The following is a 14966-nucleotide window of genomic DNA, read 5'->3' as shown; positions in this document are numbered from 1 at the left end:
AAATTCGATATGGTTCCCTACTTCCCTTGTACCATGGGAACATTTAGATACTCAACGTATGAAGCCTGGATGAGTGTGACTTCCCGAATCTATTTGTATTCTTTTGTTCCCACTTCTTGGTAAGAATGTGATTCATTACGAGTTATTCTTTATGAAGCCACGTTAAACAGTTTAGGCAAATGGGATCAAATATTCAAATCTGTAGCTTTGCATCTTGTATTTTCGGAATGCATTATGCATGTCTTTCAAGGTTTCAATTTTGATACTGGGTCTTTTGACATTTGTTTGATTGATTCTTAAGATGATAACATAAAACATAGTCTTCCGATATATTCTTTCTAGTTTTCCATCCAAATGCTTGATAAGTAGGCGTCTACAAAATTATCTATAGTGTTTGGGAAAATGGTCTGTCAAACTATATCTCTAAATTCTAAAATGCAAATAAAATCTCATTATAAAAGATTGTATTGTGTATTTTCTATATTTGTACAGTATAAGTATATACATTGTGATAATTCTAAGGTGATTTTTTCCTTGAAGATGCTTTTGAACATCACTCTCACAACAATTTGATCTGTATTTCTGAATGAGAAATGATAGATATTTGAAGAAACTGAATTCCGATAAGTACTCAGCTTTTTTAGAATGGCCAAGCTAGCTAGTTATAAACAAGCTAAGGTCTCTAAAGGGTTTCTGTTCGCTGACGAAGAACTTCACCATCCAGATTGTGCGTTCTATTCTTTCACAATTCGACAACGCCAGTGTAAAGCATCTACAGCTAACAATAGTGTATCATGATATCCATACCGAAAGTCAATATTTATTGCTTGCACAAATACTTACAACTTTAGCATCTCTCCTCATATTGGGGTGTTAGGCATCTTATTCCCCAAAATGGTGGATTAACACTTTGAAATCCTTTCTTGTCACTCTGTTTGTCCATTTTTTCCTAAACATAGGTTTATGGAAATTGTTAGACATAACCAAGACAAAGGAGTTAATTAAAACACAGAGATAGAGTAAGAAACAAGAGAGCACTTATACTTGAAGCCTACTACCTCTTACACAGCCATGCAAAAGCATTTGTTATGTCACCTCAATGGCTTCAGTAACAGAATATCCACACACTGTCTCAATTTGCCAACTTATATGATCAAATTGATTGAACATAGCTACGTGCAATGGCCACATATTTCTTGAACACGTACACTCAATTCTCACCCCCATAAGTTGAGATTCTTATGGAATCACTAAGTTATGCCTACATATAAAGTTCATCTCCTTATAAATACACCAGGCACCCGGCCTCTTTAGCATTAGCAAGCTGAACCAAGTCCTTCAATTAGCTCTCCGAAAATTGATAACCTTTCAAACAAAATGTGGAGTGGTAACTGGAAGTCCGTCTTCTTGTGCTTGAAATCAGGCATTAATGCGCCACATCGAAATCAAGTAGTAAGCGAGTCAGTGCATGGTGCAGAATTGGCCAAGAAGTACCTGTCAAATTGCAATGTTTGCGAGGAGGAGGAGAAGGTATGCAAATGTGAAGTCGATGATGAGGTCTATAAGATCTCAGCAGCTGATACTAATAGCGGTGTGCACCGTGTGAATGCCAATAGTTCTTTTGCTCATTCTGTCATTAACATGGTTGGGATGCTTATAGGTAAGTTTCGGCACCAAAGTCTCCTTGAAAGCAGAATTACATTTAGTTCCTTTCGTTTTATTTTATAACAAGTTAGAAAGGCGAGCGGATTGGTTCTCTTTTAATGAAGGCTCCAATTGAATAATAACTTATTCGAATTTTTGTGACAGGCCTTGGACAGCTATCAACTCCATATGCTCTAGAGAATGGTGGCTGGGCTTCTGCATTCCTCCTTGTAGGACTTGGGGTAGCATGTGCATATACGTCACACCTACTTGGTAAATGTCTCAAGGACAAAGATAACTCGAGAAACTACACAGATATTGGAAACCATGCATTTGGGACTAAAGGAAGAATTATAGCTGCCATCTTCATTTACGTAGAGATCTTCATGGCCCTTGTTTCTTACACAATTTCACTCAGTGACAACTTATCCACAGTGTTTGCTGGAACACACCTTAGATTTCCCGGGATTCACCTATCCACATCTCAAATTCTCACTGCCATTGCTGTTTTAGTAGCCCTACCTAGTCTTTGGCTAAGAGACCTATCTTCAATCTCGTTCCTTTCGTCTGGTGGAATTTTTTTGTCCTTTTTGATATTCACAACTGTGGCAGGCACTGCAATCTCTGGTGCCGTTAACGCTAATGCCAGCATACCCTTTCTTAAGTTAAATAATATCCCTGCAATATCAGGCCTTTACATCTTCAGCTTTGCGGGGCACATTGTTTTCCCTAACATTTACAAATCAATGAGAGATCCATCGAAGTTCACCAAGGTAGCTACTAGCTTGTTATCATTTGGCACCTATTTATTCCGTTCCTACTGTTGTTTATCATGTAAACCTTTATCACTTTCTTGTTTTCAGGTATCTATTGTGAGCTTTGGCATAGTTACATCCCTGTATATTACTCTGGCCTTCATGGGTGCTAAGATGTTTGGACCTGAAGTGAACTCCCAGATCACACTCAGCATGCCTCCACATTTAATACTTACCAAGATTGCTCTTTGGGCGACGGTTTTGACACCAATGACAAAATATGCACTTGAATTTGCTCCAATAGCAATGCAACTTGAACATAACCTTCCCTATGCCATGAGTTCGAGGATGAGGATGTTAATAAGAGGCAGCATAGGTTCTTTGTTGCTTATAGGGATCCTTGGATTAGCTCTTTCAGTTCCTTACTTCCAGTATGTTCTTGGCCTTACGGGTTCCCTTGTTAGTATTGCCATATCTATCATACTTCCTTGTGTCTTCTACATCAAGATTTATTGGTCAGACATCACAAAACCAGTTTTAGCTCTCAATATACTCCTCATAGCTTTCGGGTGTATTTCTGGGGCTTTCGGGACCGTATCGTCTTCAAAATCCCTTATAAAAAGCATACAGAATGGCTCCTCACCTTGAGATTTAAGAGTAATACATATATATAATGGATCGAGTTCTATATTTCCTTCTATTTTTGTTAGATGGCTGAAAATGTTGGACGACACCAAAGCCCTCGGTAATATGGAGGTACGGTGGACTAAAAGGAGTTCAAGAGATCAGTTAGGTAGTATATATGTAGAATTCATATTTTCCAATGTAATCCAAACATGAGTTGCTCCAGGTTATACATGTAACATATATGCAATGGTTGTGTTTTTGGAATAGTTGTTAATCTCTCTCTCTCACACACACAGTTCCGAAATAAAATCCCTTCACAGAGGTCATAATACATGGTAAAACAAAATTTTGTGATGATCTGCTGCAGGGTTGGATTAACCAATGAGGTTTATGCCAAGAGAGAAACATCAATAATGGAGACAACATGTCTATATGCCAATGAGGTTTATGGCCACATTTTCTATAGCACATAATGGATGATTAAATGTCTCAAACCATGACCTTGTACCACAAGAATCATGTTTTCAGTCCACACTCCCAAAGTGACCAATGCAATGCTGGATTCAAGGGAGGGAAGCATTCACACTCCTTAGGAGCAAGGCCCAAAATATCGGATTCAGTGAATATTTCGGTGTACCCAAAAACCGATATATATTGGAAATATCGGAAATATCCATTTTTGTGTGACCAGTCCAATCTATTTAAAATATCGAAAATATCGGTAAAAAATATCGTAAAATATTGGATATTTATATTAAAAAATGGTCAAAAAGGCAAACGATATATCGTAAATATTGCATATATCGGCGATATAAAATTTTATATCGGAAATTTTGATATATGTATCAAGAAAAAATATTCAATATTCGGTGGATATATATCGGATATATCGATATCGGTGTACCAAAAAAACGATATATATCAATAATATATCGGATATATCATCGATATTTTGGGCCTTGCTTAGGAGTATTTTCTATCTAATTGTATTTTACAAGTTGTGACACGACAGATCTAAAGTCTTCTCAGAAAATTGGATATAGGTACACATATGCAAATTTCTTAAGTTTAGAAGAAATAACAAACTTTTTTTTTGTTTTTCCTACATAAAAACTGAAATTTGACATCTATCTCAAATTTCAGACCGACTTTTATAATTTTAACCTCTTTTATTAGTCCCAACTAAATAAGCCAACTATAAACCAACTACTAACAAAAAAAAAACTACGAACTAAATCAGGTACCAAAAGAATAATGGGTTAATCAAAATAACTAAAATTTATCGAAATCTACAAAATTCCAATTAAGCATTTAGATGAATTTTGGAAAACATCAACTTCAAAAACGGAAAAAATGTATGTTGATCACAACTAATTTCAATACGCCTTTAACAATTTAAAAATCCGATAATTTTGAATAAGATGTTTAAGCTTTGTTTGATGTAATTCAAATTGTGAAATTAAAAAGGACAAATGGTTTTTTTATAAGACAATTGTATTATTTGATTGCGATATTTTTGGGGCCTTGATAAGTGGCATCGATTGACACACACACCTAATACACCCAAAAAATGATGTGTTGCTAAAATTGGAGTAGAATCAAAAGATAATATTGGTCTTTCTCTAGACAAAAAGCACACTAAAGAAAGTGTCTAGAGCCCAATTTATAGAAAGTCTTATAGGGCAGTTTAAAATGTTAATTTGAAAGAGTAGTTGATTAGGATTTCTTCTTTATTCCTGGTCAAAACTCGAAACTATCACTGAATCGACATTTCAAATATTTATCATTTGAGAAGCCGAAATTTATAATAAATCGGCAAATAGATATCTCAATAATCAAAATATCAGAAGAAAATCTCGAAATGTGTACCTGCTCTTATCCAAAAAAACAGGAAAAAAAAAAAGTCTCTTTCCTCTCTCATTTTCTTTGTCCCCATCTTTTCAAATAGCATTTGTTTATTGGTTTGAAATAATTAATTAATTAAATTAATTAATAATGCCCCAACCTTCCACGACGTCTGATGGGCAAAGGAACATTTCACCACAGTCCCAATCTCAATTTCTGGATATCATCTACCCGACGTTGGCCACCCATTTGGAAACTGAACAAAATGTTTCCTTTTGTTTCTTTCTTTTAGTAATTTCATCAAACACTTTACATGCATGGCCCAAACTTGTAAAAAAGCTATATTATAGTCAGTTTCGTATAAATGGAAGCACGAAGACGTCTTTCTGTGCTCTGTTCTCATATTGTCCCAGTTGATAAGGAGTTGTTTTCAGGGATTTCGATGTCTAGTTGTGCTGCTAATGATGGGCAATGCATGAAGGGTTCTGAGGAGAAGGATTGTGTTTTTTGTAAGATTATTCGGGGTGAATTGCCTTCATTCAAGGTAGTTTTGGGACTTTTGTTGTGTAGTGTTGTTAGATTTTGAGTTATTATATTTGGGGTTTGATTATAGATAGTTTTGTTTCATTTAAGCCGGGGTGGAAATTTAAAGGGAAACAGGAGTGTAAGGGCAATTGAATATAGGGGAACAAATGCATGAATGGTAGATGCAAACTTTAAATCTTAATATCTATAAATTGTTCATGGACATCTCATTCTTGGAGGAATAGCAAATGAGATAGGAGTTACATTATAAGCATAGCTACTCGAGAAAAAGATTGGATGTAGTCTTGGAATGGATAATGTATTTGTTTAACAGTGGATTTTACAAACTCACAACTAAGCACATTAAAATGTGAAGGGAAAGTCGACAGAACTTAAATGCGAGAAATGCAGATGTCCTACTAAAATAATAGTCATTTAGTGTATGTCAAAGTGATCTGTATTCCGGGAAATGCCACCATCTGAAACTCCGTCGCCATATTCATGTGATTGTACTTGTCGCCTTGCCACTTAGACTCGAGTATTCCTTTGTGTCCGTCATGCACCTTGCTACCTTATACGTTGTACTAGCTTGAAAGCAGTTTGAGCACTTTTGTTAAAATTTTGTGTTTGAGACTAACTATATTGAATTCATATTCTTCTTATACAAAATATTACGCTATATTATGGTCAGTATGGTTGGTTGACAATTATTTTGTTGCAACAGTACTCTTGTCTAGTAGCTCAGCTGAAAAAAAGGTTAATTTGTTTGTTTGTTTTTCCCTGTTTGATGACATCTAGTACTAATCCTTTACCAAACTTTGATCTATATGCAGGTTCATGAGGATGATGTATGCATCTGCATTTTGGATTTGAATCCACTTAGTCATGGGTAAGGTACCTCTTATTTCAGAAATTACCCTGAATGACAAAGAATTGTTTCCTTAATGTAATACTTGAAGGTAACTGCTACTGTAGAACTTCAGCTGGCACATCACTTATTTTTCATGGGTTTAATGGTTTAAGTATCTTGAAGAAATGACTCTCTTTGCCATGTTAGATGCAAATTGATTAATCATTCTAAACATTGATGCATCTTTATTTAAGATATCTAATAAATTAAGCGTTGAATGGAACTCTCCCTTAAGACCTTGTATGCTGGTAGTGTATCTGAAGCATTTGACATGCTACTCTGGGAGAGTAGTAATATCACACATTAGAGTGCCTTATTAAATTTCATTCACATGATATGCATGTCTAGGAACTTGTGGCATGTGCATCGGTTAGGTGACTTGACCTTTTACGCATTGTGTTATTGGGGCTTGATCATATTGGTATATGATAAATTGATAACAAGAGTGATTGTTTTTAAGTGAGCTGTTGGTCTCTTTTTGAATTCATTGTATGCAGATTGTAATCATGTTTTAGGAAGGTGTTAAACTCTACCTTCATGCTTTTGTGATGTTATATGTTTAATTGTCGATGTTGGGTTCACGAATCCTATTTGTCACTGTAAAGTTTCGTTTTAGTCACGACCTTACAACTCTAGGGAATTGGGGAAGATGGAGGTTTAGTGTTGATTTGACTGAGCTCGCGTTTTGTAGCCTACGTATCCAGTTCTCCGGTGAACTAGAATCAAGTCTGCCGTAGTTTCTCTTGATTGGTCTTATGAATAAGAAATGGAGATTGATTGTGGAGAAGAAATAATGCTCTTGGAGAGTGGAGAAGATGGAGACTCAATATGATGCATCGAATTCCCCCACTCTTTGTTAGTTCCCTCGTCATTTATAACATGTGACCTCTGGTCAATGTGGCTCTTGAATGAGCTTAAATGCAGATGCAATAAAGTGCATGGCTGCTGTTACAAAATTGCTATAACGACTGCATTTCCATCTTTGAGCGTTATAAGGCCTGGCTGAGGTTTTGGTATAAGCGACCTGGCTGAGGTCTTGGTATAATCGACCTGGCTGAGGTCTTGATATGAGCGACCTGGCCGAGGTCTTGGTATAATCGACCTTGCTGAGGTCTTGGTATAATTTTGTGATAAGTTGTGCTGGACACGTATATAATATACATTAGCTGTGTATATTAGTCTCTCACAGTTAGGGCAGGGAATCGGGTCGGGTAGACCCAAATCTGACCCGACCCGATTACCGATTACGATTACATCGGGTTCGAGTCGATTTTCATATCCGTTTATGTATTTGGGTCGGATTCGGATATAATTTTTGGGTTTTTTTTAATTTTTAGTGTTATCCGATCGGGTTAGTCGGGTTCGGGTCGGGTTCAGATATTAAATTTTGGATATAATCGGGTTCGGATACTGTTAAATTATTCGGATATAGCCATATCCGACCCGATCCCTGCCCTACTCACAGTCACCGTGCTTATTATGTTAAAGAGATCATTATGGTTAAAGTTATGAAGTTCTATGAAGTACTTTGAGTATTTTGTTGCTAGATGGGATCGTCTTATGTTTTTAGACATGGGGTGACGGTGCATGTTAGGGCTTTTTTGTTTTTTTCTTCTTATGTTTTGTTTCATCGCTTGTAAATATTTTTTTCGGTTGTTCTCTTGTAATGTAGGCCTTCTCAACCTACTTTTCTTTTATTAATGGAATATCACTTTTACCGAGCAAAAAAATATATATATATATATATACTATTTCAGAAGTAACAATGTCATCCATGAGAGATTGCATACCTCGAAGCGCAAATATTAAATAAAGTTCCTCATAAAGCAAATCAGATGTCAAGTTTGTATACGTGAGGTGTATATTATCATCAAGTTTTTCATATTACTCTATACCATATCAGCAATACATTGTGGTGAGATGTGAATGATATAAAAGAAATTTTTTAATATCATTTACATGCATGAATTCAGACCCATTACTACTCGAGATTTGAGATAAAATTAGACTGTTTGCTGGCAGCCTTTTATCTCTGTATGTTAAATCATAGGCTTTTTGCTAATGATTATTCATTTTTGTAGGCATTCTCTTTTGATTCCAAAGTGCCATTTTTCATCCTTGAAATGCACTCCTCCATCCGTAAGTTATTTCTTTTAGATTCCTATGTATGTTGATTAACTATCGCAATTTGTGCTTGTTGAGTTCAGTGTATCAGTAGAATTTTGTGCTCATAGATGTTGCCCTTGGTTGCCTTTCTTACCATTATCTTCGTTGGGTCTATTATTTTGTGTTCGTAAAACACACTACTCACCAAAATTGAAGCCTTCAAACTTCAGAAAATTTATGCTTCCTTTCTTTGCCGCTATAATTTGATGAAAACAGCTAGAGAGACTTATTCAGCTTTTTTCAGTTGCAATCTGCATTCAAAATTCCTGGTTGTACATTTCCAATCCATCTGACTTGAATCATATCTGCCACCATGTACAGCCTTAATGCCTTCTGGATGTATTTATTTGTTTATACCACTCGTCCATCTCAACTGCCTCATATAGCTCAAAGACTCATTATCTCATTGTATATGCCTTTTCAGAACATACTGTGCAATGAGCTCAACCTTTTGTGCACTTGTCCTTTGTTTTGTTCCTATCTACCTTATTTTGATCAATTTTAATATTCTATCATGCAGGTTGTTGCCTCTATGTGTTCTAAAATACCCTTTCTCAGCAGTGCAATTATGAAAGCTACTAATTGTGGTAAGTTCCCAATTTTGTTGACCGGTCAAGTAAATATGTAGAGAATGAGAGCAGTCATTGGTGTGGTGAACTTATTACTGGTTTTATTATGGTATTATCTAGGATTTGGTGGGAAAAAGCTTATTGTTACAAGGACGCGTTATTAGGTTTTCTTCTATGAAATTTCGATTTCCCTTGTCATTCTTACCATTAGTCTTAACAATATAGATTCGTTCAACGTGGTGTCCAATAACGGTGGAGCTGCAGGCCAGGTTATATTTCATGTAAGCTTACACCAATTTGATTATAAAAAACTTGTTTTCTTTGACCTGATCTAATCTTTAGAAGGTTTACTATTTTGCTTAATCTAGTTTGAAATAAAAATGCAGACACATCTCCATATAATTCCTCGCAAAGATCATGATCGGTTATGGAATTCCGAGGTAAAAGTCAAAACATGGTTCTCTTTTATGGATTACCCAAAGTTTTTTAAAAAACAATAATTTCCAGATTGCTATAGATGAAGGTGCCCATTATGCTTAATAGTAGAAATAATCTGGAAGTGGTCTTTTAATGCATACCATGATTGCATACTAATACATGAGCTTCCATCTGAGTAGACAGTTGAAAAGAAACTCCTGTACCTAAAGTCTTAGCCAGTCAAATAATATTGGCCATCTTGTGTTAATATTTAAACCAGGACACTAAAAGTACCTAGAAAATGAAGGCATGGAGATCTAAGGTCATGTTTAACCTGCTTTCTGTGCAGCGAGTATCCATGATAGTGTTCTCTATGATTTCTATCCCTTTGGCCTCTTTCATTTGGTGAGTATCCCCAGGTTCTGTAGTCTTTTCCTTGATCCAAGCTGGTCATGGCATTGCCACTGATACATGGTGTTAATAACCAAATTTCGCACCAAGAGACCAGAGGTGATAAAGGTTTACAAATTTTAAGTCTATCTCATATTCTGTTTTGCAGCTTAGTCTGGGATTAAAAGTAACTTGGGATTATTTCATATTGAGTTTCTGCATAGAAGATCACCTTGATGGTGATAGTCCAGTTGGTGGATAAAACCCCATTCATGTACACCAGAATTGTGAAATGCTATTGTAATTAATACAAAGAGGCAGTTGGTTGATAGAATCATAGAGCCCCCTGCATGTACGTGACAAATGTGGAATGCTATTGTAATTGTAATTAATACATAGTGGCTTATTGTTTGCTTGGTACGAATATTCATTATAAAACTATTTTCTCTCAGACCTTTAGCAGGCAGCCCTTGAAGTTGAGTGGAGAAACGGATGAACTTGCAGGCTCTATACGGAAACAGTTGTCCATGAATACCAGCCATGAAGATGTGAAGGACTGAAGGTATTATTGACCAACAGCTGACTGATAGTTATTTAGAGTATACTGCGATTAAGTGTATTACATTCTTTGAGGTGTATTTTGCATTAAGAACGGAAATTGGAACTTTGATAAGTGCTTCAAGAAAAAACTGGAATATGCTTGGCAAGAGTGGTTTTCATGTTAAGTGTGGTATCTATTTTAGGAAACAGTGTAACAAATGTTTGCAACAATGTTTGTGAAGCGTGGAAGAAAATTTTCTAACAGAGTAGGTTGATTTTTCTGACATTGTTATATTATGCATGTTTCTCCGAATTCATTAATTTTGGTACATCTTATAAGCGGTTATGCCCAAGTCATTCTTGAACCAACCTGTATTTTTTTCCCTACGAAGTGGCTTATCTGACAATGTGTCACCTATTCCTTTCATTAAGAACGGAAATTGGAACTTTGATAATTGCTTCAAGAAAAAACTGGAATATGCTTGGCAAGAGTTTTCATGGTGAGTGTGGTACCTATTTTAGGAACAGTGTCACATATTCCTTGCAAAGCAGCTTTGCGCAGATTTAGCTTGAGCTCAGTCTCACGTGTGTATTTCATTAAGGAAGACCCCCACTTCCAAACCTTCATTATGCTCTGTTAGATAGCGAGAAATTAGATTTCGTTTGTGACTGACTGTTCATTCCACCCTTTTCCAGGAACACTGGTTATTCACCACTTGAATCTACTATTATTAAGTAGTTGCATAATGTTTTAATACAAGAGTTATGATGTTATTGTTTCAGAGTGCAATTGAGTTGTATTTGCAAATGATTTACACCACACCACACAGAAACTAAACAACTTTAGCTGTCTGCCAAAACCAAACAAGAAGATGAAACTGGGCCCTTTACCAACAACATATAATTGAGCTTATAAATTTGTTTATGAAATCCCGTTAGCTGAGGTTGCATGCATATGATAGAGTTTAAGAGGGGATTTCATTATTTAAACATTACTAAGATACGAGAAATTAAGAAAGGAGATCTTTCAAATAAGTAGTAAGCTTCTTTATTCGTAACTAAGAAGAATTAGCTTTGTCCTTTCTCCCTAAAAAGAAAGAATTCTTGTCACGTGAGGTTCTTCAAGTTGAGACGATCAGTCAAACATTTGGGCATTCAACTCTTTTAGAATTCTTAACTAAGCAAAGCACGAGAGATTGAGAGATAGAATACTCGGATACTAAAATAATGTTTGTAATATCGATATGATGACTACCTCAAGCATAACATATATTGCATTACTAGCTTTCCCTTGTTTTCTATTAGTTACACATGAATAAGATAGCTTTTCCACCATTGATTTGGTAAAGACGTGTTCTCACCAAATCAATGCGGCAAATAACATTGAAAATGATTTATTGAAGACAAATCCCTATTCAAACACAGGTCCATCCGCGAGCCAAATGAATCCCAATTCCCAATCCAATATGGCAATATATTGGCTCTTGTAGTAACTCCTAGCGTTATGGCGTTATTGTCGACCTTACAGTTCACAACGAAAATAAAGCATGCCAAGAACCCGAGATAACACTCAATGTCTCAATGCCATGGTGTAAACATTGAAGAAGCACTGTTACTGTTACGTCTCATCAAACAACTCAGGTGGTTAACATGTTACGCTAAATAAAAAATTCTTTGTGCAGATGTATTTGACCTATATGTTCACACCATGTCTAGTGGTAACTGTTCTGATTTTTTCTACTCCTTGTTTTGTTCTTTCTAGCTTAAAATCTTAGCGTAAACATTCAATTTTTACACATGCATTGCACTACTGGTAGCATGGCCACTCCTTAGACTCAGTTACCAACTACAGATACGATACGCGAATGTACTTCCATACACCAACTTTACGTGTCTCCACACGTGTATACATGCCACCGCGAAGGGAGGCACGTGCACACTTGCCCAAGAAGATCAACTTAGGCCATTGAGTTCGAGGAGTGAATACATATGTATTATATTGACTCAAGTTCCAGAATTAGGGCTCTTCTTGCCATCATGGCTTCAGTATGTTCCAAGTCAAATGGTTTGAATCCCAAACTCTTTACAACATAGAGCTTCAAATGAATAATATATCTAAAATGAAGTTAGCGAGCATTTCAAGAGTTTTAGCTGGGCAGTAGGAGAGACAAACACAGACAGGCTTGAATAAAACAATTAAAATTGCTAGATACAGATGTCAGTATCAAAATGTGATCCAATATTCTCACAAATATTTGACCTATCTGGGAGGCATGCACACAAAAAATGAGTTAGGCTTATTTTCCTATGATTTATTCTATATTTTATGGTGTTACTAATATACTTTCTGAAAGAAATACAAGGACAGCCAAAAAAATTCAAAACATGAGGATTGTCCATTACATTGTAAAAATTGATGACAAAATTTAGAAATTAAGGCTTTTAATTTCCGTATACCTAGAACTCATCTAAACAAGATAATTATAATTTGTTTCTTTTCGGTTATCACTTATTCAACTAGTGTCCATCGGATTAATCAGAATCAACGAATGAAACACTAGGTTTTTCAGTTTTTATAAAACACCAACTCTTTTCGAACTTTCTCACCAAATTTAAAAATATGATATGTTGGGACTTTTGTTATTTTGATCAGCAATTTAGTAACACAAAACTCATTACAATGGGCTGATTTTCATAAATTTTAACTACATTTTGCAATGATAAAAGAATTCATAAATGATCACAAAGAGCTTGCCAATGCCACCTGACATTTTTGGGATGATCGTATCTGAAATTTTTGATGGAATCACCACATTATCCAAGTCCAAAATATACGTGCATGCTAAAAGAGGTTATCACATGGATGATCTTGGGATCCATCATCCAAACCCTGATCCACAGCTACTAATACCCAAGTTGAACCAGATCTTTTAGTGCATAAACCAATCCCATTTTTTCCAAAACTAATCAACAACCATTCACAACCCTAATTCAAAGAAACAAGCTATAGCGTGGTTTGTAGGACTTCAAGGCTCAAAAACAAAACTTTGGCAACTTTTCTACTTTAACCCTCACCCAACTCATTGAACAGTGTGCATGCCAATATTCACGTATTATTTCCAAGAAGGCACGGGTGCTCCGCCGTTTTCTCCCAGGCAAAACTCATTCACTAACGAGTTTAAACAATGAAATAATTATAAGCTCATTGATGTTTGCGCAACACATGACGACCAATTTTGATGGCATTACTTTGACTTGCATCCACGCCCTGCTTGAGATGACTATCTAGGTCCAACCATGTTACGACACGTGGCGTCCAAAGGATCATATCATCTGTTTGGAATAGCCAGGTGAGCTAACTTTATTTGTGGTATATTATTATTGAAAATGAAGGGAAAAGATTAGCTGATATATGGTTTGTTTAAAGAACACGGACTAGCCAAATCTATGTTTTTATTTATTTATTTAATTTTCTTTTATCTCTAGGGTAGCAATGGGTGGTGTTGGATCGGATACGTGTCGTATCATATTCGAGTCACGTTTTAGAAGAGCAAACTCAAATCCAACCCAATTATTAATCGTGTCGAGTTTGTAAAATCCAAACTCAACCCGCCTATATAACGGATAACCCGTTAAGCCAGCGGGTAAATTTCATATCAATTTCAAATCGGATTCACAGACAATCTGTATGCAAAATATTTAGTATTTTACGATTTTATTTGTTAAATATATATATATATATGTATTAATTCTAAAAAACCATCCATAATTTAATTACATATTAATGAAAATTGAATAATAAAATATATTTTTATCGAATGAATCAATATGACAGCTAATCCTTTTCTTTTTAGTCGTTTTATTTTAGGTAGTTGGGATGATATATAAGATTTTAGATCAGTTTCGGATCGCATTCACTTGTATGCAAAATATTTAATATTTAACGATTTTATTTATAAACACACACACACACACACACACACATATATATATATAGTCTTTTTCTTAAAAGTAGCTACTTAAGTTAATTTTAAAATAAGTACATAAGTAAAACTTCACCTACAAAATGAATTTAAACCTATTTTTTTTTTTGGATATGATATACTCAATATTAAGATCATCTCTACAAAATTTCAATTCATTTGGAAACCTCTAACATTGGCAAAAAACAATTACAAAAATTCAACATTTCTAGATCGTTAGATTTCATTTTAAAGATGACAACAATTTTTATTTATGTTAGAGGTTTCCAAATGAGCTAAAATTTTGGGAAGATAATCATTATGGTGATTGTTTTATAACCACAAAAAATTAGGTTTCAATTCATTTTGTGGGTAAAGTTTTACGTACGTACTTATTTTTTAACTTAAGTAACTACTTTTTAGATAATTACTGTATATATATATTAATTCTAAAAAAACGTCCATAATTCAATTACATATCAATATATATATATAATTGAATTATATATATATATTGATAACATATCAATTACATATCAAAATAAACGACTAAAATTCAATATATATATATTAATTCTAAAAAAACATCTATAATTCAATTACATATCAATGAAAA

General features: G+C 35.0%; 2 protein-coding genes across 3 annotated transcripts; both read left to right on the top strand.

The window, feature by feature from the left end:
- Positions 1-1299: 1299 nt before the first annotated feature.
- LOC147474133 (Transmembrane amino acid transporter family protein) lies at positions 1300-3292 on the top strand. The gene is made up of 3 exons (XM_086586656.1): positions 1300-1660; positions 1810-2417; positions 2508-3292. Exons 1-3 carry the CDS (start codon positions 1378-1380, stop codon positions 3045-3047), a joined length of 1431 nt encoding a protein of 476 aa, XP_086442782.1. The 5' UTR covers positions 1300-1377; the 3' UTR covers positions 3048-3292.
- Positions 3293-5045: 1753 nt separating this feature from the next.
- HINT3 (histidine triad nucleotide-binding 3) lies at positions 5046-10652 on the top strand. Of its 2 annotated transcripts, XM_086586644.1 has the most exons (7): positions 5046-5415; positions 6230-6285; positions 8388-8445; positions 8993-9059; positions 9267-9322; positions 9428-9481; positions 10301-10652. In XM_086586644.1, the coding sequence occupies exons 1-7, from the start codon at positions 5236-5238 to the stop codon at positions 10406-10408; spliced, it is 579 nt and encodes a 192-aa protein (XP_086442770.1). In that variant the 5' UTR covers positions 5046-5235; the 3' UTR covers positions 10409-10652. The 2 variants fall into 2 exon arrangements, with proteins under 2 accessions (XP_086442770.1, XP_086442771.1); XM_086586645.1 differs by lacking the exon at positions 9428-9481 and having other exon boundaries at positions 5049-5415.
- The last annotated feature ends 4314 nt before the right edge of the window (positions 10653-14966 follow it).

This window comes from Coptis chinensis, unplaced genomic scaffold (genome assembly GCF_015680905.1).
Source record: "Coptis chinensis isolate HL-2020 unplaced genomic scaffold, ASM1568090v1 utg1343_pilon_pilon, whole genome shotgun sequence".
In the NCBI taxonomy this organism is placed as follows: domain Eukaryota; kingdom Viridiplantae; phylum Streptophyta; class Magnoliopsida; order Ranunculales; family Ranunculaceae; genus Coptis; species Coptis chinensis.
Note: the sequence above shows the minus strand (reverse complement) of the source record. Positions and strands in the feature narration are given on the sequence as shown.

Coding starts and splice junctions, on each gene's coding strand:
- LOC147474133 (XM_086586656.1), top strand. CDS start 1,378: ATGTGGAGTGGTAACTGGAAGTCCGTCTTCTTGTGCTTGAAATCAGGC. Junction 1,661..1,809: donor CATGGTTGGGATGCTTATAG/GTAAGTTTCGGC, acceptor TTTTTGTGACAG/GCCTTGGACAGCTATCAACT. Junction 2,418..2,507: donor ATCCATCGAAGTTCACCAAG/GTAGCTACTAGC, acceptor TCTTGTTTTCAG/GTATCTATTGTGAGCTTTGG.
- HINT3 (XM_086586644.1), top strand. CDS start 5,236: ATGGAAGCACGAAGACGTCTTTCTGTGCTCTGTTCTCATATTGTCCCA. Junction 5,416..6,229: donor GTGAATTGCCTTCATTCAAG/GTAGTTTTGGGA, acceptor ATCTATATGCAG/GTTCATGAGGATGATGTATG. Junction 8,446..8,992: donor TGAAATGCACTCCTCCATCC/GTAAGTTATTTC, acceptor TCTATCATGCAG/GTTGTTGCCTCTATGTGTTC.